Source organism: Ornithorhynchus anatinus, chromosome 8, assembly GCF_004115215.2.
Source record: "Ornithorhynchus anatinus isolate Pmale09 chromosome 8, mOrnAna1.pri.v4, whole genome shotgun sequence".
Classification (NCBI taxonomy): Eukaryota; Metazoa; Chordata; class Mammalia; order Monotremata; family Ornithorhynchidae; genus Ornithorhynchus; species Ornithorhynchus anatinus.
In genome coordinates this window covers 8,849,264-8,874,435 of record NC_041735.1, presented here as the reverse complement: position 1 = coordinate 8,874,435, position 25,172 = coordinate 8,849,264, and the positions used below count along the sequence as shown (strand labels likewise).

General features: G+C 52.9%; 1 protein-coding gene across 1 annotated transcript in view; it reads right to left on the bottom strand.

Moving 5' to 3' along the window:
- The window catches only part of BCAS4 (breast carcinoma amplified sequence 4), a 57,418-nt gene that overhangs the window by 13,093 nt on the left and 19,153 nt on the right, over positions 1-25,172 (bottom strand). The window contains exons 3-4 of the mRNA XM_029071225.2: positions 20,699-20,800; positions 16,838-16,972 (exon numbers count right to left, since the gene is read on the bottom strand). Of these exons, the coding sequence (XP_028927058.1) occupies positions 16,838-16,972; positions 20,699-20,800 (237 nt within the window). The remainder of the gene's footprint in view (positions 1-16,837; positions 16,973-20,698; positions 20,801-25,172) is intronic.

The following is a 25,172-nucleotide window of genomic DNA, read 5'->3' as shown; positions in this document are numbered from 1 at the left end:
AGGCTCGAGAAAAGCTGCCGTCGATGATGGTGGTGACGACAGACCAAAAATGGTGAGAGAACAACCAGCTCAGCCTGGCTGCAAACACGCCAGTGAAGGGAGATCCCTTTAGAAGCCCCGCAACTGCACAATCTGGCTCAGGTGCACAAGCTCTCTGGGAGAGGGAGAGAGCAAAAGAGGCCCCCTCAAGCCTTCTCGCGTGTCTCCGGGCATAGAAGCAGCATGGCTTAGTGGATAGAGCAAGGCCTGGAAGTCAGAAGGAGCTGGGTTCTCATCTTGACTCTGCCACTTGCCCATTGTGTGACCTTGGGCAAGTCACTTCACTTCCCTGTGCCTCAGTTACCTCATCTGTAAAATGGGGATGAAGACTGTAGGTCCCATGTAGGAACAGGGATCTTGTCCAACCTGATTATCGTGTATTTACCCCACAGCTTAGAACAGTGCCTAGCATATAAGAAGTGCTTAACAAATAGCTTAAAAAAATAACCATCCCAGACAGATGGATGTTGTCTGATAGGGTCAGTCAATTTACTTACTGTGTGCAGAGCACTCTATGAAAGTTCCAGAGTTGATGGACACAATCTCTGCCCACAAGCAGCTTTCAGTCTACAGGGGGAGACAGACATTAAAATAAATTTACAGACAGGGGAAATTGGATGTGTGGCTAAGGTAAGTATCAAAGTGCTTAAGGAATACAGAGCTAAGTGCCTGGGTGATGCAGAGAAGAGGATGGATAGGGAATTGAGACCCCCTTTCCTCTTTTCCCCCTCTCTTCTGCACCTCCCTGACTTGCTCCCTTTGCTCTTCCCCCCGTCCCAGCCCCACAGCAGTTTTGTACATATCTGTAATATATTTATGTGTACTTGATATCTGTCTCTCCGCATCTAGACTGTCAGCTTGTTGTGGGCAATGTGTCTATCATATTGCACTCTCCCAAGTTCTTAGTACAGTGCTCTGCACAAAGTAAGTGCTCAATAAATATGAATGAATGAATGGAGGGCTTAGTCAGGGAAGGCCTTTTGGAGGAGATGTGGTTATAGGAGGGTCAGCAGATTGAGAGCCAAAAGACCGGGGTTTTAGACCCAGCTCTGCCACTGACCCGCTATGTGACTTGGGTAAGCTACTTAATTTCTGTGGGCCTTAGTTTCTTCATCTGTAAAATGGGGTAAGGGAGGTGGTGAGTCCCGTGTGGAACGGACTGTTTCCAATCTGATAACCTTGACTCTACCCCAGATTTTAGCACAGAGTAATTGCTTAATTCCTAATCCCTTTGGGAGACTGTCAAACAGAGAGTGGCGACAGCAGTAACGGGCTCCAGACCACAATAAAAGTCTACAGAGCTGTAATACCGTCCGCCCTTCACTACGGCTGATAGACCTGGACCCCACACAGGCACCACATCCGGCTCCTTGAGCCGTTCCGTCAGCCTCGGGCCACACTCGGTATCAGATGGCAAGACGAGATGACCGACAATGGAGTGTTGGAATGTGGTCCGTCTCCCAGCGTCGAAGCTGGGCTCACCTTAACACGGCTCACCTGGGCGGGACACGGGGAAGTGAATAGTAAACAGCTGAACGGCGAGCTGGGACTGAGAAAATGAAAGCGAGCAGGAAAGAGAAGACAATTTAGGGCAAAACAAAGCCTGGGACCAGACTGCATCCCAGCTCAAGACCGGGAGTGGATTGCTGAGAATAGACCAGCATGGCGCACTGCGAGCAAAAATAAAGCAGCTCTTTTTGAGCGGGAGCTTCTAAAGGAACCAGAAACAAGGAGGTAAAACAGAACCGGTGCCAGGTGATGCAAATATCAAACATGACAACCCTTTCGTTTCCCAATGTGACCAGAACTGTGGCATCTGCATTGGCCTTTTCAGACACACACACACACAATTGAACTTCACCACTAGTGTTGTCTTCTTTAACTTCAAAGGACAAATATTAATATATATAGACTTACTGAATATTATTATTATTGATAGCAATAGCAATTTACTACCAGAGACTTCCCCACTCCAGGAAGAGCCTGCAAGTAAAGTCCTTAAAGGCATTTCCTTGGAATCTGGCCTCACCCTTAACCAAGGCTACCCCTGGAACAGTAAGAGTCACTGCTGCTGATTTAGGGAAGCAGCATGGCCTAGTGGAAAGAGCATGGGATTGGGAGTCAGGGGATGTAGGTTCTAATCCCGACTCTGCCACGTCTACTGTGTGACCGTGGGTAAGTTACTTAACTTCTCTAGGCCTCAGTTACTTCATCTGTAAAATGGGGATTAAGACTGTCAGCCCCACAGAGACCGTGTCTATCCCTGACCCCCTTCCACTGCCCCCAGGTGCCAGCCCTGCTCTCAGAACAAAGAGTTGGCACTATGACTATATTTATTCACAGTTTTTAGCCTTTTCGATTAAGGCCACCAGACAGGAAACAGCCTCAGGGACCAGCCTGCGCTCCCTGTTCCGGACCTGCGAAAATCAGAGCCAGGGGCAGCAGGAGAGAAGTTCCTTCTTTCTCCACTGATCTCTAGAGGAAAAACGTGTCCTTGTGTCACTCGATGATCCTCCGGACTCAAACTCGACCCAGAACCGGTCCGTCCGGGCTGTGAGAGCCGTTCGGGCTGTGAGAGCCACTAAGCCCCAGGCTAAGCGAGGGCTCCTCCAGGCCTGGTCCCCTTCCGGGTCGGGCCGGCTCCACCTCTTCAGGGAGCGGCTGCCTCGGGGGCCAGAGTTTCGGGAAGCCCAAAGGACGGACGATAATAATGATAATGATGGTGTACGTTAAGTGCTTACTCTGTGTCAAGCACTGTACTAAACGCTGGGGTAGATGCAAGGTAATCAGTTTGTCCTATGTGGGGCTCACAGTTCTAATCCCTATTTTACAGATGAGGGAACTGAAGCCCCAAAACATGACTTGTCCAAGGTCACACAACAGACAAGTGGCGGAGCTGGAACTAGGGCCCACAACCTCTGACTCCGAAGCCCGTGCGCAGCCTCGATGAGGGCTGCTGCGGCGCCGTACTGTCTTTGAGTCAGGCCACACCTCCCCGGGGGCAGAGGTTAATAATAATTACCCTGTTCGTTAAGCGCTACTATGTGCTAAGCACTGTTCTCAGCGCTGGGGTAGATACAAGGTAATCAGGCTGTCCCACGAGGGGCTCACAGTCATAATCCCCATTTTACAGATGAGGTAGCTGAGGCACAGAGAAGCTAAGTGACTTGCCCAAAGTCACACAGCTGCTAAATGCAGAGCTGGGATTAGAACCCATGACCTCTGACTCCCAAGCCCATGCTCTTTCCACTATGCCACTTAGCTTCTCAAAGTTGAGGCCCTCAGGTTCACAGAGGGTCTTTCTTCTCCCTCTCTCTTCATGCCCTCACCAATACAAGGGAGAGTCCGGTACCTGGGCCTCTCCGGAGGCAAGGGCTGAGGGTCTGAAGCTCACAGGGGCTCCTCTCCCTCCCTCTCTCTTTATGCCCTTATCTACTCAGGGCAGAATGAGGAACAAGAGCCTCCCTCGGGGCAGGGGCTGAGAGCCTGAAGCTCAGAGAGGCTCCTCTCCCTCTCCTTCTCCTTCTTCATGCCCTTACCCACACAGGGCAGAGCCTGGGAGCCGAGCCACCCTGGGAGTGGGGGCTGAGGGCCTGCAGTTCACAGGGATTTCTCTCCCTTTTCCTCTCCCTTCTCCCTCTCTCTCTTCATGCCCTCCCCTGTACAGGGCAGAGCCCAGGCCCAGAGCCTCTCTGCAGGTGTGCTAAGGGCCTGAAGCTCACAGGGGCTTCTGACCCTCTCCCTACCCTCACCTGCACAGGGCAGAGCGTGGAACCAGAGCCTCCACAGGTTGTACCTCAGACCAGGGCCAGGCCCCGGGCCCAGACTTCAAGATTCCTCGGGCCGGAGCTTCTGCTTGAAGGCCTGTGCCCCACTGATCCCCAAGCTTGAAGTCTTTGTAATTGCAATCGAGGCGGTCGGAAACCACTACCTCACCACAGGGCACTCCATCCTCTAGCCTTTCTACGCCCACCCCACCACCTGGGCATGGGGATTTAGCACTCAGTCACCTTGCCCCTTTATTCCTCACCTTGTTACTCTCCTACTACAACCCAGATCTCACACTCTGCTCCTCTAATGCCAACCTTCTCACTGTACCTCGATCTCATCTATCTCGCCACTGACCTGTTGCCCACATCCTGCCTCTGGCCTGGAACACCCTCCCTCTTCATATCCGGCAGACAATTACGCCTCTCTCCTTCAAAGCCTTATTGAAGGCACATCTCCTCCCAGAGGCCTTCCCTAACTAAGTCCTCCTTTCCTCTTCTCCCGCTCTCTTCTGTGTCACCCTGACTTGCTCTCTCTAATTTGTCTCCTCTCCCAGTCCCACGGCACTTAATGTACATATCTGTAATTTATTTATTTATATTATTGTCTGTCTCCTCCTCTAGACTGTAAGCTCGTTGTGGGGAGGGGATGTGTCTGTATCTTGTTATATTGTATTCTCCCAAGCGTTTCGTACAGTGCTCTGCACGCGGTAAGTGTTCAATAAATATGACTGACTGACACACTCCACACCTGTGACTCTGATGGTTTCCCTGCTCACTGGACAGAAATGATGAGAGGGGGAGAGAGAAGAAGAGAGAGAATGAGACTATGAATCAGTTTGTCTGGCTTAAGGTTGGGAATTCCCCAGGCCTAAAAATTCCCCCCAGGAGGAAAGCCCTGGGCAGTTTGGGAATGAAGGAGTTAAATGTACTAATTGAGGGGGTCAGGGGGTGCACGGGGAAGAGGGAGAGAAAGAGTGGGGGAGGAGAGTTACCTTGGGTCAAACCTACCTAGCCCTGAAGTTAGCGACGAACAAGGCCGAGCCAAGGCGAACGAATGAAGAATAAAAATAGTCTGTGCATGAGCAGGAGCATGTGAAGAAGAAGGAGGAGGAAGAGGAGGAGGAGAAAGAGGAGGATGAGGAGGAGGGGGAGGAGTGTCGGGGTGGGCAGGGGGAGAAAGGCAAGGGAGCTGGCACTGCAGCGGCGTGGGGGATGGGCGGCTGAGGGAAACATTCAAATCAGGCTGCGGCGGCGTTCATGGTGACTCCTGCAGGCTGGATCTGCTGCGTAAACGACGCTCAACAACGTGTAGCGGCACACAGCTGCTCTGCGCAGCTCCGCAGCCCACTCTGGGGCCGGAAGGGACAAGACTATCCCAGCCCAGCCCGGAGGCGGGTGAAGAGGAAAGGGACTTCACCCTGGCTACCGGTGGCGGGGCTGGGGAAGCGGGGAAGGGGGGGTACACAGACACCCCACAGTATCTTCTGATGATGCGCCGGTCTTTTTTGTTCCGGAAAAACTAGACCAGGCAAAACACTCAGTGCCTATACTTTTACCTGCGACTCTGGGACCAGGCCAGAAGCAGCATGGCCTAATGCATAAGAGACAGAAGGACCTGGGTTCTAATCCCAGCTCTGCCTCTCGTCTGCTGTGTGACCTTGGCAGTCCCTTCACTTCTCTTTGCCTCAGTTATGTCAGCCCTTCATTCAATAGTATTTATTGAGCGCTTGCTATGTGCAGAGCACTGTACTAAGCGCTTGGAATGGACAAATCGGTAACAGATAGAGACAGTCCCTGCCCTGTGATGGGTTTACAGTCTAATATAACATGGGGATAGAGAGTGTAGGCCTCATGTGGGATAGGGACTGTGTCTAACCCTATCTGCTTGTATCCACCCCAGCACTTAGTACAATGCCTGGCACATAGTAAACACTTAACTTGTTGGGTAGGAATTTTCCCTATTTGTCGCCGAATTGTACTTTCCAAGCGGTTAGTACCCCGCACACAGTAAGCACTCGATAAATACGAATGATTGAATGAATGAACAAATATCATTATTGTTATTATTATTACTACAGGCCAAGGGTCGCTCGACCCTTAGAAGCTGCACCGTCAGGCGACCCGCCGGGACGGTCTTTGCCTTCGGGAGCCAACCCAGCCATGCCCGGCCATGCCCGCTGTGTGCCGCTCCACTCCTGGTGCCCGGCTCCCCCCGCCGGGGCTACGTGTGGGTCGTCCCCAGGGCCAGCCACCTGCCGACGCCCAGACCAGGCCGATGCGTAGAAACCGCAGTTGAACCAAGGTGAGCCGGAAAGGCACCTGCACGGCAACCACGAAGCTTCCAGAGACCGGCCCCCGTCCGAGACTCCCGATTGGCTCTCGACGTCACCCGGACTGGCCAGAGTGGCCAGTACCCAGGTAGGGTCTTGCCATCCTCGGTACGGCCGATTCCACGTACGGTCAGAGTATCCCTTCCCGATCAGTGGTGCTCTCCAGGTTAATTATTACACGTCTCGGGTAATAGCTAAGGTCTATCTGACCTCAGGCCCTGAAACAGGGAGAAAGGTGTGATATTATCACACAGAAACATGCCACCTGGAAGATCTTATTGCTTAATGAGACATGCTTTATTTCCCTTAGTGGGTGGAAGCTGTCCTCCGAGGGACAGCAATGTACAGTGGGTTCCCCTCTCAATCAATTGTATTTATTGAGCGCTTATCTGTGCAGAGCAGTGTACTAAACAGTTGAGAAAGTGCAGTATTAGAGTCGGTAGACACGTTCCCTGCCCACAGTGAGCTTAGAGTCTCCAGACCCCGATGGATTCATCTATTAGGGCCTCAGTGTGGCCCCTAAGGCTTCTGAGACCTGTTCCGGGTAATGAGAATTACAGTTATTTAAATCCGATTCAGTTTTACCTTTCAAGTTCTGGAGGGTCTTCAGGGGAGAGAAGGCTAGGACTCTGGGATTCTGCAAAGGCTTGGGCCGCTTTAGAAACATTCCTCGGGGCAGGGCAGGAGCTTGGCTTCAAGGGAGAGGCTCGTCCGCCCAAAGTTGAAGGCCCCAGCCTTTCCAAGAGGAAGTTACTATTGCATGAAGTAGAGGCCTGACGGTTCCCGGCAGAGCGGGGAGCCAACCAACGGGGCTGCATCGAAAGGAAGAAATAACAGCCACGGCCCACACTGGACCCAGGAATCCCTCCTCCTTCCCTGCCGGGAACAAAACCATCCCTTCGAACCCCTGAGCGGGCCTCCTCGGGCCAAAGGAGGAAATCTGGGGGAAAGAGGGAGGGGGGGAGAGCGGGAGGCGGCCTGCTGTAGGTGTGGCACCCCGGGGGTTAAAATCCTGGAGGCTTCAAGCTGGTGCCATAGGGCTTGCACGGGGCCCTATAACATGCTCAGGAGGAGAGCACACTCCTGTTAAATATTCATCAGGCAGAGTTGGAGCCGGAGCTCGCAACGATTCAGAGCCAATACCCACTCTACATCCCGGCAGTGTGACTTATATGACTCACAACTTCTGGAACTGTAACGGATTTTCTTTTCCTGACCATATATACATAGCTCTAACTGTGGCAGAAGCCCCGGCCCCCATTGGCCCCGCAGAATTCGGTCTGGAAACCGACAGCCCAGAGTAATACTGGGAACCCACCGTCTCCTCACACCCCACAGAACCACAGAACTTTCAGAGCGTTCATATTTTTAAACCCCGTGGCTTCCCCTACCTCTTATTTTAGTGACTCTCTCCCCAGCTAGACTGCAAGTTCCTAGAGGGCGTGTCTACTTATTAATAATAATAGTAACGATAATGGCATTTATTAAGCACTTACTATATGCCAAGAACTTGTACTAAGGGCTGGGGTGGATACAAGCAAATCGGGTTGAACACAATCTCTGTCTCACGTGGGGCTCAAAGTCTCAATCCCCATTTTACAGATGAGGTAACTGAGGCACAGAGAAGTAAAGTGACTTGCCCAAGGTCACACAGCAGACATGTGGCAGAGCCAGGACTAGAACTTATGACCTTCTGACTCGCAGGCCCGTGCTCTATCCACTACGCCATGCTGCTTCTACTTTACTGCACGGTGCTCCTCGGACAGTAACAATCCATCAGTCATATTTTTTGAGCTCTTACTGTGTGCAGAGCACTACGCTAAACACTTGGAGAGTATGACATAACAGTGTCGGTCAGCGTGTTCCCTGCCCACCGCAAGCTTTCATTAAGCACTCAATAAACATCACTGGCTCACCTCCACAGCATTTAGGTCTGTAGCTACAATTTACCTTAATGCCGGCCCCCATCTCGAGGCTGTAAGATCCATAAGATCCAGAAGCAGCGTGGCTCAGTGGAAAGAGCCTGGGCTTGGGAGTCAGAGGTCATGGGTTCCAATCCCGGCTCTGCCACTTGGCAGCTGTGTGACTGTGGGCAAGTCACTTAACTTCTCTGTGCCTCAGTTATCTCACCTGTAATATGAGGATGAAGACTGTGAGCCTCACGTGGGACAACCCGATTACCTTGTATCTACCCCAGCGCTTAGAACAGTGCTCTGCACATAGTAAGCGCTTAACAAATACCAACATTATTATTATTATAAGGGCAGAAAATATGTTGACCAACTCTTGCATTTTTCCAAGTGTTCAGTTCAGTGCTCTACCCACAATAAGCGCTCAGTAAGCGTGACTGATGGATAGATCATGTCTATTAACTACTGTACTCTCCCAAGTTTTTAGTACAGTGTTCTACTCACAGTAAGCGTTCAATAAATATCACCGATTGATTACCAACGTACACAATTGGCCTGTCTCTCCGTGGCATTTCTGTCCAGTTTTGTCCTCTCTGTACCGCTTCCCCCTGGACCTTTATCAATTGTTTTTAATGCTATTTGTTAAGCACTTACTATGTGCCAGGCACCGTCCTAAGCGCTGCAGTAGATGCAAGATAATCAGGTTGGACACAGTCCTTGTCCAACATGGGGCTCGGAGTCTTAATCCCCTTTTTACAGATGAGGTAACCGAGGCCCAGAGAAGTGACATGACCTGCCCCGAGTCACACAGCAGGCAAGCGGCAGATCTGAGGTTAGAACCCAGATCCTCCTGACTCCCAGGCCCGCGCTCTATCCATTAGGCCAAGCTGCTTCTCTAAATCTTCCAGGACCATGACCCAGAAATGAAATTTCACCAATCTCCAGAGCAGGTCCACGGGCCACAGTGCCGCTCACCCCCAGTAGGTGAGCCACGAGGAGCGGCCAAGAAGACTGGTTTGGCTCGCGGAGTTCCTTACGCCCCCCACGGCCGCCCACCCCAAAGACGGGACGCGGGGGCTCCAGCTCCGAGGAACGGCGGGTTCCGAGCGACGCAAAGGTGGGGACCCCCGGCATGCCGTTGCCGGGAAAGCCCGAGTCCCCTCTCGTCCTTCCATCTCCCCAGATAAAATCCGGAGGCCTCGCCTCGGCACCGCGGAGCGTTCCTGAATCGCACCTCGAGGAGCCCTCTGCCACTCAACCTCATCACATACCATAAAATATTTCAAGTGGAAATTCATTAACTTGTAAACACTGCTTCACTGAAAGCTGGGGGGAGGGGAAGGGAAGAGACCCAGCAGAGGGGGAGAGAGCACATGGTTAAACCAACTCTACCCGGGCCCTGCGTTTTGTGTTAATACTTGCCATCTGCTCATGTTGCATTTTTACCACAGGGAGGGAAGAGGGAGGAAAAAAAAAAAGGGAACATTAATGCTGAGTAAAGGCACTAAAATCTGCCTCTCTCTTTGTGTTCCCCTGGCCCAGGGAGAGAGCGAGTCCGGGCCTCGCAGAATAAGGACTTAAGCAAACTCTGAGCAATGAAAGGAAAGGGGAAGGTGCCTCTGCATGTTGGACACTTCACAAGGCAAGAAATCTGCCTCAGGGAGCAGCTCCGCACATGAGGATGGGGGAGGGGGTACAGGGCGAGCGTGTGTGCGCGGCGCGCATGTGTGTGTGAGCGTGTGCGCGCTGGGGTGGGGATGGGAGGAGGTGGGGGTTGGATTGGGGAGGAGAGGCGGCTGCTGGTCTTTACGACTCCTACAGGCAGAAGAAGGGGAAAGCACCTTTTCCAGCAGCCTCCATTACAGCAGAGCCCACGTGGCTCTCTGATCTCAGCAAACTGACCAGGCCTCTCCCCTGAGCCCAGGCCCAGGCCCCATGACCAAGGCCCATGGCCACCCGGCCCTTCCCAGCTGGGGAGAAAATGGGGGGCGAGTAGGGTTCCGAGCGAGGGCTCAGGGGGTTGCTTCAGGGTGCGAGGTTTTACAAAGGAAGACGCCCCACACACACACGCACTCCTTTCCCATTCCCTCCTGAATGTCCCTCTTCCCCCCCATCGACTAAGTTTTCAACTCAAAGGAATACACTCTGTGGTCTACTCTACTCTACTCTCGAATAGACGGGAATCAGACACTGTCCCCACTCGACACGGGGCTCACGGTCTAAGAGGGAGGAAGGACGGGTATTTTGCTTCCATTTTACAGATGAGGCACCGGGAGGTTAAGTCATTTGCCCAAGAACGGGATTCCTGAAGGTGGTGAGGAGCTGCCAGTGGCTAAGCGGTCTTTAGATGGAGTCCGCGAATCCTCAGGTGGGCCGCCAGAGTGGCGAGCAGGTCGCGTGCCGGGAGAGGGAGGGATCCGCACGGGCCACCTCCCACCTCTCCAATCCCGCCCCCCCTTGCACAATTTGCTTGTGCAATTTGGGGATACGGGTGCCAGGGCTTGGCCCAAAGTGGTTTCTCTATTAGCCAAAGAGTCAGCACTGGAAACAGTTGTGCTCCTAACCATCGGAAGAATTAATCAAAACGACACCTCGTGAACAAGATGTTTTGGCTCACTGGAAAACAAACAGCGGTTTACAACAAATTAGCAGGGTTCAGTCTGTGCTCCTGGGCATATAAGCAAAGAGGACAACTTCTGAGCATTCACAATCACATTCACGGTACAATTATTAGCTTGTAACCGGCTTTACGTCCAGCAGAAAGTCACGAGAGCAAAGCAGGTCTCTCCGGCAGACTGTTCCGCCCACCCCGAGGCCCGGGGACCCGCGCAAGGATGCCTGCAGCTCCGTTTTACGTTCTCCGATTCCGCCACGGCCCGCTTAACGGCTTCCAGATGTGTGCATACCACCCCCCCGCCCCTCCACCCGCCCTCTGCAGACAGTCTCGGGGCCGGCCTTCCCCGCGCACTGAGTGTTTCCTTGTCTTCCGGTCTCCGGGCATCAGATGGAGCTTCTAAACTCCTCTCCCTCACTCCGTCCGCGGGTCTGCCCGACGGTCCTCCACATGTGCCCCGCTCGCGGGCCGCCTGGATTCCGGGAGGCTAAACGTGGCGGGAAGCCGGAGAGACCAGCCCCTCGCGACCCATGCGGCGAATAAAGCAAGCCGGATGGGTGGGCCCATTGTCTCACCCTGCCCGGGTGCCGCCAAACCCGGGCCCGGAAGCTCCCCTCCCGTCCTTGAGGGGGCAACTCCCGGCTGAGCACTGTGGGGTGTTCGTTCATTCATTCAATCGTATTTATTAAGTGCTTACTGTGTGCGGACCACTGTACTAAGCACTTGGGAGAGTACAGTGCAACAATAGACAGCCACATTGCCTGTCCATAAGGCTGTGGGTGGCTAAGCTGAGCCGATTCCACCCCAGGCTTCGTGTCCTGGAGGCTTGCAAGCGCCCAAACTTTCCAGGGGAAAGTTTTCTCAAGTGAGCCAGGAAGGAAATGAGATATTACCATCAGTGATATCTCTTGAGTGCTTACCGTACACTAAGCGGTTGAGAAAGTACAATACAACAGAGTTGGTACACACGCTCCCTGCCCACAGTGAGCTTAGTAGTAGTAGTACTACTACTAATAATAATAGTAGTATTTGTTAAGTGCTTACAAGGGGCCAAGTACTGTACTCAGCACTGAGAGAATACCCAGGTGGGAATTAGACAGGGTCGCTGTCCCTTCGTGGGGGCTCCCAGTCACAGTCTACTAGCCACGCTACTCCTGCTCGCCTCGGTACTGAACTCGCCCGCTCTGACATTTGACTGTAAAGCCCCACGGGTCACCTGGCCGGCTAAGGCTATTAGCCACCCACCTTCAGAGCGGGTAGAGGTCAGGAAGACAGCGGAGGCAGTGCTGAGGGGGAAGAGAGGGAGGGAGGAGCGGGAGGGTCCAGGGAAATCAGGGAGGATCAACTGTTGGCTTTACGATCGCCTCGGCCTTGACGAAGACAAATAGGCCGATGACTAAGTAATGGACACCAGCGTTAGCCGAGACCCCGTCGAATGTCTGGCAGCTGGGGAGCGGGAGAGAGGTGGGAAAGGCCACCGGGGAGGACCGACAGAAGCTCCCTGTTGCCGGGCCTCTCTCCTCGGTGCTTCTGGAGGAAGGAGAGGGGCGCGGCGGGGCAGTTAACTGGTCGGAGACTCCATACGCTCAGGAGTTTCCGGTCACCGATATCCTTACTGGATGAATGCCCTCTGCAGGGAAGGGAAGAGGGCTGTGGCGAAATCTGCATCAGCTAATCCCAGCCCAGAGCCAATGGCCCTCCACTGCCTTCGGGGAGGGCAGGGCAGGAACGGTCGTGGCCGGAGCCGCTAGGAGCTAGGCAGACTAGTCACTCCTTCCTGCAACCGCTCAGGGAGGGCTCCCGGCCCCGTCCCCTCCCCCTGCCTCCGAGGATCATGGGAGCTGGGACAGCTCTGGCGGCGGCGGCGGCGGCAGCTGCTGCCAGACGCCAAACTCCATTGCTCTGGTGTGGGGGTTGGGGGGGAGGGGAGGAGGTGCGGCCCGGGGGAGGTGAGCCGAGTGTGGGCTAAGCCCCGACCACGCAGACTTGATTCAGGGGCAGCTGGGGCCCAGCCCAGCGTCCGTCAGGTCTGCCAGACCCCCAGGGGGACCATCGAAGGTAGCGAGCCGGCTGGGGGGCAGCAAGATGGAACTGGGCAGGGCGCGAGCGTGGGTGCAGAAAGGGGAGGTGAAGAGGCCGGATCCCCCGAGGGCGAGATCACAGGCTGGCTGCCCATCATCCTCCGTGGCCCGGCACAGCCGAAGCCCAGAGCTGCCAATCACGTGGCCTCCGCTTTCGCCGCCACCTCCCCCCACGACGCCCCCGGGAGTGGCCTCTGCCTGGCCTTGGGCTAGGCCCGGGACCCATGGGGTCCTCTGCTTTCCTTCTCCCCGGGCCCCGGACGCATTGGGTGCAAGGGATCAGGAAGAAGAAGATGGTGGGAGGCGCAGGGGAGAGGGAGAGGATAACGGACTAAGGAGAAAGGAGAGAAGAGAAGAGCAGCTTATCAGTCCGGGCCTGCACAAGTCACTTTTTCTTCTTTGACCATCCAGTTCAAGCAGCTAAGTTGAAACGGGAGAAAGATCCCAAGTGCAATTAACAATTAATAGCCAGGAGGCAGCAGCCCAACCTAATGGAAAGGGCATGGGATTCGGAGTCAGAAGATCCGGGTTCTAGCCCTGGCTCCATCACATGTCAGCTGCGTGACTTCGGGCAGGTCGCTTGACCTCTCTGGGCCCGATATCCTCATCCATAAAATGGGGATAAGAAACCCGCTCTCCCCACCACCCCCTTCTTAGATTGTGAGCCCAGCGTGGGACAGGGAAAGTGACCTACCTGATTATTTTGCACAATGCTCGGTACCTGGTAAGGTCTTAATAAACACCCTAACTAAACGAATACCAAGACAGCTCAGGCCCAGCGGCCTCTCGGACTTGTCTCAGGTTACCTTGGAGGACCCAAAACCGTGGCTGAACAAATTAAAAGATCCCTGAGGAATAGATCTGGATCCTAGGGTTCAGAGCTCGCAGGCCAACACCCTTTGATGAAGAGCAGCGTGGCCCAGTGGAAAGAGCACGGGCCTGGAAGTCAGAGGTCCTGGGTTCTCAACCCGGCTCCACCACATGCCTGCTGTGTGACCTTGGGCGAGTCACTCAATTTCTCAGTGCCTCAGGTACCTCATCTGTAAAATGGAGATTAAGACTGTGAGCCCCCAGTTATCATGTATCTACCCCAGCGCTTGACACAGGTTATGCGCTTAACAGTATCATAATCATTATTATTATTAATCACTCACATACAAGCTTGCACGTGTGCACACAAATATACAAACACACGCACACACACCCCTTCCCTGACACTCTGTCCCAAATCGGAGACTTCCTCTGGAACCCTGGCTGCCAGAGAGCCCCAGTAACAGACCAAGACTAAGCCACTTCCCTAGATGGGCCTCGGTGACTGAACAGCCACCTGCCCAGCACACTTCCTGGAACAAGTTGCCACAGGTAGGAGCAGGGAATGTCACTGGCAGGCGGAGCAGGGGCCATGTAAGGCCCTGCCAGGGATCACTCATGCCTAGCACGTCCCCTGAGTGCGGCCCTAGTCAGACAGAGCCCAGAGGGGGCCACCCAGCCAGAGCTGGGAGAGGGGAGGAGGGCGTGGGTCCACTGTGCCACAGGAGCAGCGGAAGCCACTCCCAGATCCGCCATTTGTCTGCTGTGTGACCTTGGGCAAGCCATGTAACTTCTCTGTGCCTCAGTTACCTCATCTGTAAAATGGCAATTAAAACCGTGAGCCCCACATGGGACAACCTGATTACCCCGTATCTACCCCCCAGTACTTAGAACAGTGCTCGGCACAAAGTGAGCACTTAACAAATACCAACATTATTGTTAACTATTAAACTCTCCCACTGACAGCAAACCCTGCTGAGCCTGCAGGGACGGGGCTGGGGGTGACCTGCACCTGTCCAGGGAGCGCAGGGAAAGCTGTTCTGAGCAGCCCCCAAGATCACCCTCTCTGTCCCCCTTCCAAAGGGACTCCAAACTCCAGAACCCCTCCAGCACCTTCACGGTAGCCTCTGGCCAGCTCTCTGCCTGGGCGGGCCCCCCGGCTCCCACCACGCTCTCTTCATGCCAAATGGCTCATTCCATCCAGCTTGCAGTGGGGCAGTGGCCAGCTCTGAACCTGGGAGATGGCGATGACATTGCTAATGCCCAGAAAATGTTCCAGAAGGAGAGCAATGCCGGGAAAACACAGAGCATGGCAGGCAGAAGACACTCACCCACACTTTCTGGGAGAAGCCTCTAAACTAGCCTGTAAGCTCCTTGAGGGCAGGATCACGAATACCAAGGCTGCTGGGTTGTACTGTCCTAAGTGCTCAGTACAGTGCTCTGAGCACGATAAACGCTCAACAAATACCGTTCGTTGATTGATTCCAGACCAAACTTTGCAAAAGCTTCACTCGTCAAATCACAGCAGGGTGAGAAATCTGCCCTGAAACTGTACTACCCGCCTAAGAATTTGACAGTGTTGATGCTGCCACTGGACTCCCCGTCCTCATGAGCCCCTTGTGTCTTTACAACATACGTTTGGTTTTGATTTCCTATGAGGAAGTCATCCGAACTCGGAGAGAAAATGTCCAGGTCCTCCCACGGCTCTTGGAAAACCCAAATCCCACCTCCCTTTCCTAACTCCAGGAAAAAGCCACCTTCTCAGAAACCTTTCCAGGTTCCTCTATCAGGCTCCAATCCAGAAACCCTTTTCCCTCTTCCAGATCTGTCCAATAAACCCCATGCTTCCGTGCTTCTCTCCGCACATAACCTTGTTCCTGTCATTGGCATTTCAAGGATCTTTAGAAGGCAGCAACGACTGGTTGGTTATCGGAAATTATTGGGGACGAGTGGGGAGCTCTTGATCAATCAGAGTACACTCTGCCAGTTTTCCTGAAAATCGGCGGGCGGGGCGGGAAGAGGGTCAGCCCGTGGGGGCCTCAGAAGGAGACTTGGGCATGGGAAGCTTTCCACTCCAGGCCTCTTGTTGGCCCTCTATTCTCTGTTTTCCCACGACCCTCTGGGCTCGTTCTCTCTGGCCATACTTTCTACCACCCCACCTAGGGCTACTGTAACTTCCCACCCCCCTCATCTACCCCTCACCCTTCAGCTTCTCTCTCCCCACCCTCGAAACCCCTGTCCCCTGCCCCGCTCTGCCCTAACCCAGGACAGACCTTTAGTAGACGCCTGGATCTTCATCTGCCTTATGCATGGGTGTCTGTCCTGCCTCACCAACACCGGTTAAGCTCCTGGCGGGAAAGGACCAAGTTTTCTTCTTATGCATCTTCTCCTTGAAGGAGCCATGACACTGAAGGCGTAATCATTACATCACGTGTGGCAAAGAGGCCCCAAAAGAATGGCCCATGAGGCAAACCTCCCACCTCCACCACCCTACAAGCATCCTGGCCTAAGGAAAAAAGCACAGGCCCGGGAGCCCAGATCTGCCACTTACCTGCTGTAAGATACACCCTAGTGCCACGGTTCCTTCCAGGGGAAGGTGCCTAGGAAGAAAGCTTGGTCCTTCCCCTCCAGGAGTTTAACCGGTGTTGGTGAGTCAGGACAGACAACCACGCATAAGGCAAGTCATTCATCCAATCGTATTTATGGAGCACAGGTCGCTTAACTTATCTGGGCCTCAATTCCCTCATCTGCAAAATGGGGATTCAATACCTGCCCTCCCTCCTACTTGGGCTGTGAGCCCCAAGGAGGACTCCAGTGCTTAGTACAGTGCTTGGCATATAGCAAGCGCTTAACAGATACAACGATTACAATTTTACATGAGCCCAAGGAGCAATCCTGGTGGGGGGCGGTGGGAGGGGGCTGTGGCCCCCGGTCCCACGTCGGCCTCATCTCCACGCTTGTGACCCGGAGTAAACCTCCCTGTGAATGATGCCCTGTCAAACGCACAGGACAATTCTGTAGCATCCCTCCAAATTGCCTAGCTCCAGGCTCTCCATGAAGGAGGTGTCCTGGTCTCCCCTCCTAATCCAAAATAAAGTTTGCCTTTGCATTCCCAAAATGATCCCAAGAGAATGGGCAAAGGAGATCAGGCTGGGTGGAGAATCTTCTATATCCGGAGACCCGAAGCCAGTCAGCATCTCTCTGGGTTTGCAGAATCCTGCTTCTCCATCTCCTCCTCTCCTCCCTCCTCTGGCCAAATCCCTCCCCCTGGGGGAATACTCACACTTCGGAAGGGTGGGAAGTTGGCCAACTGCAGCCACTTGCGCACGGCCCGAGGGAACGTCCCATGATCCTTCTCGGCTCGAAGCACTTGTGCCTCCAGGAAGGAGACGTGGTGTCCCACCATTTTGACAAACGCCTGTAGAAAGAGGCAGGCCCCCGAGAACAGCTCAACCACATCTGCCTTGGATTTGAATACATTCCTGACAACAGACCCACAGCCAGCACCACCAACCCGGAGTAAGACGTCAAAACCCTTAATGACTACCACAAGCCTCCCCCAGGCGGTTCTGATTTCACGTAATGCCCCACAAGAATCCCAGCGAGGTTCTGGAAACCAGGCTGGTTCCTGGGGCTCCCAGAGGTCAAAGGGGGTCGGGGGGGAGATCCCTCAGGGATGTAGGTGGCGAGGGAGACCGGAGGCCCGGATCCCAGCCCCGGTCACTGGCTCGCTAGGTCCCCTCGGGAAAGTCCCTGACTCTCTCCGTGCCTCGGTTTCTCTCAACGTTACCGAGAGGACGACGATCCACAACGGGGCTAGGGATGGCTGAGGTCGGTAATATGAAGCCATTTGAATTTCTTGACCAAGAGACATTAGGGAAATTCAAAATGGTGGCATCGCCATCGCCGCCACAAGCCGCCGGTGCCCACAGATTGCACCGCAGCAGCCCCGGAGTGACCGGGGGCTTCCCGGGGGCGGGGGAGGTTGTCGGCTTTCACAAAACCGTTGCTGGAGGGACCATCCGGAACTCGGACTCTCACACCACCTTGTCAACGGCAGTCTCTGGTCGGTCTCCCTGGCAGGCTTTCTTCCACTGACGGGGTTCAGAACAAAGAGCCCGAGTGCATCCTCCTCCTGCAGCCGATTTCAATTTTCTGCTCTCGCATGAATACAGTTCTGGTGGGTAGTGTGAGGCAACAGGGAGGAATGCAATCATTCCACAGCCTGAGCTGCCTTTGAAATGCCAATAATTGCTTCATGGCAAAGCCACAGGAGGAGGAGAGGGAAACCTGCGTAGCCACGGGGCCCGGGCCCCCCCAAAGGCTGTGAACTGTCTGCTCGTGCCCCCCTCCCCAGCTCCACAGTCAGGAAACGGTTCACCGAGTTGGGGTTCCACTGCCGCGGGAGCTGGCCCAGCCCTCGAGGGAAGCGTCATGGCCTGGGAGAGCCAGAAGGATCTGGGTTCTAATGCCGGCTCCGCCCCTTGTCTGCTGTGTGGCCTTGGGCAAGTCACTTCACTTCCCTGGGACTCAGTTACCTCATCTGTAGAATGGGGACTGAAGCTGTGAGCCCCATGTGAGACATGGACTGTGTCCAACCCCGGTGCTCTGCACATAGTAAGCGCTCAATAATTACGATTGAATGAATGAATCTAGCCCAGTGCTCAGAACAGAGTTTGACACACACTAAGCACTTAAGTACCATATAATGATAACCATAATAATTATTATTAATAATTATTATTATTATTAGGGAAGAGACCACAACTTAGAAGGGGCCTTGGTCTGGCCTCTGGGTTCACACCCTCTGTGTCCAACTCACCTCAGGAACCTTCTACTCAAGCCAGGTTTGCTCTACCGATGGAGTGGACAAGGTGTTTTCATTTAAGCAGAAAGCAATAATATTACACTATATATAACACTGATACTAACAATATTTGTCCTTCTGGACTGTAAGCTCACTGTGGGCAGAGAATATATCTACCAACCCTGTTACATTGTGCACTCCCAAGCACTTAGTACAGTGCTCGGCACACAGTGAGCACTCAATAAATACGATCGATTGATTCAGTGCCTACAAGTCCTTACTCTGTGCTATCCACAATCCTGAAGACTACCAAATCCGCTGTACTGTACTTGCCCAAGAACTCAGTAGGAGTGCTCTGCACATGGTATGTGTCAATAAATACCACTGATTAATCGATTGATCACTAAGCACTGGGCTAGACGCAAGATAATCAGATTGGACATATCCCCCGTCCCAGACAGGGCTCACAGTGTTAAGAGGAAGAGAGAATGGCTATTGAATCTCCATTTTACAGATAAGGAAACTGAAGCCCAGAGATGTGAAGTGACTTGTCCAAGGTCACATAGCTGGCAAGTAGGTGGAGCCGGGATTAGAATGCAGGTCTCCTGACTCAGAGTCCTGCAGTCTATCCACTATTCATTCATTCAATCGTATTTATTGAGCACTTACTGTGGGCAGAGCACTGTACTAAGCGCTTGGAAAGTACAATTCGACAGCAGATAGAGACAATCCCTACCAACAACGGGCTCACAGTCTAGAAGAAAAATTGGGTTGGACTCAGTCCTTGTCTCACACGGGCTCACGGTTTCAATCCTAGAGAAGTGGAGTGACTTGCCCAAGCTCACACAGCAGACAGATGGCTGAGTCAGGATTAGAACCCATGACCTTCTGACTTCCAGGTCTGTGCTCCATCCACTACGCCACGCTACCTACCCACCAGACCATGCTCCTTCTCTGAAACGCTGTGGTACTGTACGGGTCTGCCTCAAACCGACCCCAGGACACAAGGTAAAATGGAGGGCAGAGGAGGGAAAAGTGGCGCTTCATCTCTAGTTCTAAATCTTCCGCTGCCCGTGGAGCCTGTTCCACGTCACGGCCCGTTGCTTTGGTTAGAGGACGCGAAGGGCAAGGACTGACTGGTGCCTGCCGTCCTGGGCAAGGCGAGAGAGCTTGGGTTAGGGTACCCTCCTCGTCCACTGGCATCAGGAAAAATCAACTGCAAAACAGGTTTGCAACAGATGTTAAACTCATTGCAGCGAGGAGCAGCAGGGGCTTCTGCCAGAGGTAATGTGCACTTGTCTAATGTCCCTCGGAACAGTTTTCCAGAGGTAAGGCAAGTGAGGCCGGAGGCACGAGGCTGAGCCCAGGAGGCCAGTGGCTGCATTTCAGAATCTTCCCTCTCGGTGCCCGAGAGCTCCCCAACCCTTCTCCTGGCCCCCCAGCCCCTCTCCACCCACACCTCGTAAAGGTGCCTAATCCCCGGCCGGCCGGTCACGGCCACATTCCGCTAGACTGTCAGCTCCTTGAGGGCAAGGATCAGGTCCACCAACTCTGTTGAACTGTACCTCCCCAAGCACTTTGTACAGTGTTCTGCACACAGTAAGTGCTCAATAACCACCAGTGATTGATTGGCGGATCCAAGCTCCTCCGGTCGGCCGGCCTTTCGGAGGAATCTGCCCCGACTCCATCCTCCCCCTCCCCCTAGGGAGGAGAGGTCTGAATGTTCCAAACAAGATGGAGGCCTTGAATCAGGACCGCTCTGCATCCCCGATCCCTCCGAGGCTTTCTGTCTGAGATAGGAAGGGGTTTTCCCGGAGTCGGGAGAGAAGGACAACTGGGAGAAGAGGCCGTAGACCTTTGCTTTCCCGTCCCCTCCTGTAAACACCGTAAGTGATATTCAAGTTAATCAGCTATTCTAATGTCATGTTTTAATTATATTCATTCCTTGCCCTTAGCCGACAAGAATTTTAATACCCTACTTACGCAGATGCCTGTTTTACACATTCACCTCTCGCCGCCTCAGAGTAGGAACAGAAAGGAAGATCTGTCAGGCTCAAGTCCCTCGTTTTTCCTACTGACTCACTTACCCAAGGAATAGTTGGGTCCATCGACGTGCTTCCCCCCACACCCACATGCTGCCCGGCGCCCTGGACCACCGACACCTTCACCGTGGCCTGCGAGGGGCCGCTAAATCATCCGGCCACTAGCTCATCACCGTGTCCTGTGACGGTTACACACAGGCCTCCGGCCTGGAATTAGCAGCTGGGGGGAGAAGGCGACTAAGGCTTGCAGACCCCATTTACTCGTCCAACGCCTTTATATATCAACATGACAAACCTCTAATTTATCCACTTTGGTGTAGATGCCATTCATTTCCGTCACTTTGGTCTTAATGAGCGGAATGTGTTCGTCCAGGATCTGCGACGTGTCTCTTCGGATCTGCACGAAAGAAAACCCAATTCCAGCAGCCAACACCGGATCCCACCCCTTCATCCCCCCTGCCTTTCCGCTTCCCGGTAACCTTCTCCTGTTGTCCCTCTGGATCATGAGGACCCTACAGTCTCCTGGGACCCTTGTTCTTTTTTTTTAAATGCATTTGTTAAGGGCTTACTATGTGCCAGGCACTGTACTAAGCACTGGGGTAGATACACGCTAATTGGGTCGGACCCAATCCATGTTCCACACGGGGCTCACAATCTTAATCCCCATTTTACAGATGAGATAACTGAGGCACAGAGAAGTGAAGTGACTTGCCCAAGGTCACACAGCAGATCAGTGGCAGAGCTGGTATTAGAACCAAAGTCCTTCTGATTCCCGGGCCCATGTTCTATCCACTAGGCCACACTGCTTTCGGGGTTGTGACCTGTGGACTGATGAGAGGAGGAAATTTATAAAAGCAGAAAAAAAATTTAGAAAGATAACGCCAAAAATCTTGATTTAAAAGAGAAGCAGGTTGTCTTCTGCTTGCTCTTTCGGTTCAAGGGACCCCAAAAGGAAAAATGACCAATCAAATGCCAGAAGGATGAGGAATGAAGGATATAAAGAGGAAGACGAACTGGTGGCAATTGTAATGGTCTGTCTGAATGCCGCTGTCTCCCGAGGATTCGCCTGCCCTCAGAAGGGACCTCCTCTCCTCCGTTCCCCTTCAAGTCACCCTCAAAGCTCTCTTATCTCTCTGCTCCAGAAGTGACCGTCCAACAGCCAGGAAAGGCAAAAGGAGGCTCTGGGCACAGGCTAAGTCAAACGGCTTCAAACTCCTGCCTTGAGTTTATATATTATAAATTATTTATTTATATTAATGTCTGTCTCCCCCTCTAGACTAAGCTTACTGTGGGCACGGAACCTGTCCACTAACCCGGTGTATCATACTCACCCAAGCGCTTAGTACAGCGCTCTGCACACAGTAAGAACTCAGTAAATGCCTTTGATGATGATGATAACTGAGGAGCAGGAAGGTAGAGCACACTTCTGGTATACTTTCCCCAAGCACTTAGCACAATGCCTTGTACCCACTGGTGCTACGTAAATACCCTTATTATGCCACCCAGGGGAAGAAAGTGCAGGTTTAGAGGAATCAATCAATCAGTGGAATTTATTGAGCACTTCTTTTGCAATGAAATTTATGGAGCACTTACTGTGTGCAAAGCACTATATTAAGTGCCTTAAAAAATAGCATTGGTTAAGTGCTTATTACGTGCCAGGTACTCTAAGTGCTGGGGTAGATACCAGATACAAGATAATCAGTTTGGACACGGTCCCGATCCCATATGGGGCTCACAGTCATAATCCCCTTTCTACCGATCATATAATTGGGGCACAGAGAAGTGAAGTGACTTGCCTGAGGTCACACAGCAGACAAGTGGTGTATACAAGCACATCAAAGCAGCATGACCTAGTGGATAGACCATGGACCTGGGAGCCAGAAGGACCTGGCTCCACCACTTGTCTGCTGAGTGACCTAGGACAAGGCACTTCACTTTTCTGTGCCTCAGTTACCTCATCTGTATAATGGGGATTAAGATTGTGAGCCCCATGTGGGATAGGGACTGTTTTCAACCTGATTATCCTTTATCTACCCCAGGACTTGAAACAGTGCCTGCAACAAAGTAAGTGCTAACAAATGCCATTAAAAAAAAATGTAAAAAGTGGTGGAGCCAGAATTAGAACCAGGTCCTCCCAGACCCCATGCTCTTTCCACAGGACCATGTTGCTTCAAATGCTTGGGCGAGTAATAACAATAATAATAATAATGATGGTATTTGATAAGCGCTTACTATTTGTCAAGCACTGTTCTAAGTGCTGGGGCAGATACAAGGCCATCAGCTTGTCCCACGTAGGACTCATAGTCTTAATCCCCATTTTACAGATGAGGTAACTGAGGCACAGAGAAGTTAAGCGGCTTGCCCAAGGTCACACAGCAGACAAGTGGCGGAGCCGGGATTAGAACCCATGTCCTCTGACTCCCAAGCCCGTGCTCTTTCCACTGAGTACAATATAATAGAGTTGATGGATCTGGTCCCAGCCACGAGGGAGATTATGATCTAATAATAATAATAATAATGTTGGTATTTGTTAAGCGCTTACTATGTGCAGAGCACTGTTCTGAGCGCTGGGGTAGACACAGGGGAATCAGGTTGTCCCACGTGGGGCTCACAGTCTTCATCCCCATTTTACAGATGAGGTAACTGAGGCACAGAGAAGTGAAGCGACTTGCCCACAGTCACACAGCTGACAAGTGGCAGAGCTGAGATTTGAACTCATGACCTCTGACTCCAAAGCCCATGCTCTTTCCACTGAGCCACGCTGCTTCTCTGCGTGGAGGAGTTAGGAGTTAGGGAGATAGAGTACTTGGGGCCTCTGGAGAGAGCAAGGGGGTGTCCCATGCTTGCAACCCTAAATTTCCACCCCCACTTTGCTGCTCCACAAACTGAGGAGAGTTCAGGGGCCGGAGTCTGGCGCTGCTGGTAAGAAGGGGATTTAGTGCTTTTAAGAGGGTTATCCCCAAAAGAGGTGGCGGGGGTGGGGGCGGGAGTAGAGGGGGCAGTCTAGAAAAGAAGGAGAAGGGCTGAACCAAAAACCAAGTGTACAACCCTCAATGCACCTGTTGTGGGGGAAATGAGCTGATTTCTTGGGCTCATTATGTCTGACAGGAAACCAGATCAAGCCGTAGGAGGGGACCATCAAAAGGGAACCAGTGTCTTGCTGTTGTTTCAAAGAGAGTTATTTTTGTGAAAGTATGAGACAGAGAGACAGAGAAAGGGAAGAGACTTGAGTTGGGGGACCCAAGTACACACCCTCACCCCCAGTCAAACTACCTTCGGCTTCAAGCTCAGTTTGGGTCTGAGCCAGCCGGCTCTCGGCCACCTCCTGCCTCCGGCGGCAAACTCTCTGTGAGCTGGGGAAAACCCCCAGAGCCGTGGGCCAGGACAGTGCTTCCAGGGACTGAGAAGCCCGTCCCGGGCAAAGCCAAACCAGGGAAAGAATTAGTCAGTGCCACAGACAATGGAAAATTATCATCGGTTCAAGGTCAGAGCGGCAAAGGAACGAGCCCAGTGCTTCTCGCTCATTTTTTTTCCTTTTAAGATTTTCAGAGAAATAAAATGGTATGAGATACTGACAATCAGCCTTGCCCCACAAGCCCTATGGAGCAGAAGGAAGCGCTATGCAAATAAAACCCACGTTGAGTTTCTCTGTGGTCCTCCAAGCTGATTAATCTGCATCTGCCCCAGTGCTCACGGCAATGTTACGCACAAAGTAAGCGCTTCACAAATACCACCATTACTCCTGCCCTGAGGAACTGGAGGGAGCAAAGCCAAGGCCCGGTTGGGCCCAGAGAAAGATGGCTCCTTTGTGGAGAAGGATATTTTCTGATGAGCCAGAAGCAGGAAACCCTAGTACTATCTTTAGTCGCATAAACACAACGCTGCGTATCAGGAGCTCCAGTTAATAATCTAGGAATATTTCCACTAAGTATCATGTCATACGAGAAGGATTACTCCATTTTCTTCAAAGCCATCCCCAAGCGTCTTTAGGGACTGAGTTCCAGATGCCTTGACTCAGGGGTCTACGGGCATTCGTTCAATCGTATTTATTGGGCACTGTACTGTATACTGTGTGCAGAGCACCGTACTGAGCTCTTGGGAAAGTACATTACAACAATAAACAGTGACATTCCCCGCCCACAACGAACCCACAGTCTAACAATGAGCTCCCGGCTCTCCGGGCTTCCTCCCGGCCGCCCTGAAGGCCCACTTCAGCCCCGCTCTCAACGGGGTGGGCGCTGGCTCTCCGGCGCCCAAGACCGAGGCCAAGGCTGCTGAGGTCAAACTCTGAAGGGAGAAGGGAAAGATCTCCATTGAGAAATCGGGGCTCGATGGAATCCATCTCCCCGCCTGGGGATGTGGCTGTCTGTCATCGCTTCTTCAGCATGAGTCAGGAGGAAGACCCTCAATCCTCATGGGCAGCTGGCTTTCAGATTCTCTCTTGGGGGAGCCCAGTGGCCTTGCCGGTCCAGGCCGCAAGCCTCTCCAGAGCCATATCCCGAACGCTGAGGAAAACAAGGCCATCACCATCAAACCTTCCAGCACACACCCTGTGCGTTTTCCTCTGATAGAAGCCAGTCGGGAGGGGCAGGATGGTTCAACAATAGCACATGGCTCTCTGGTTTTCTCCCCCTCGAGACTGAAAAAAGGTTTCGGGACAATGGAGGGGAGAATCCATAAAAGAGCTAAAGAAGAAAAACCACAAAGACCCCGGGCCGCGCTCCGAGGGTCCCCTGACCCAACGTCAGAGCTCCATGGGAAAGGGGACG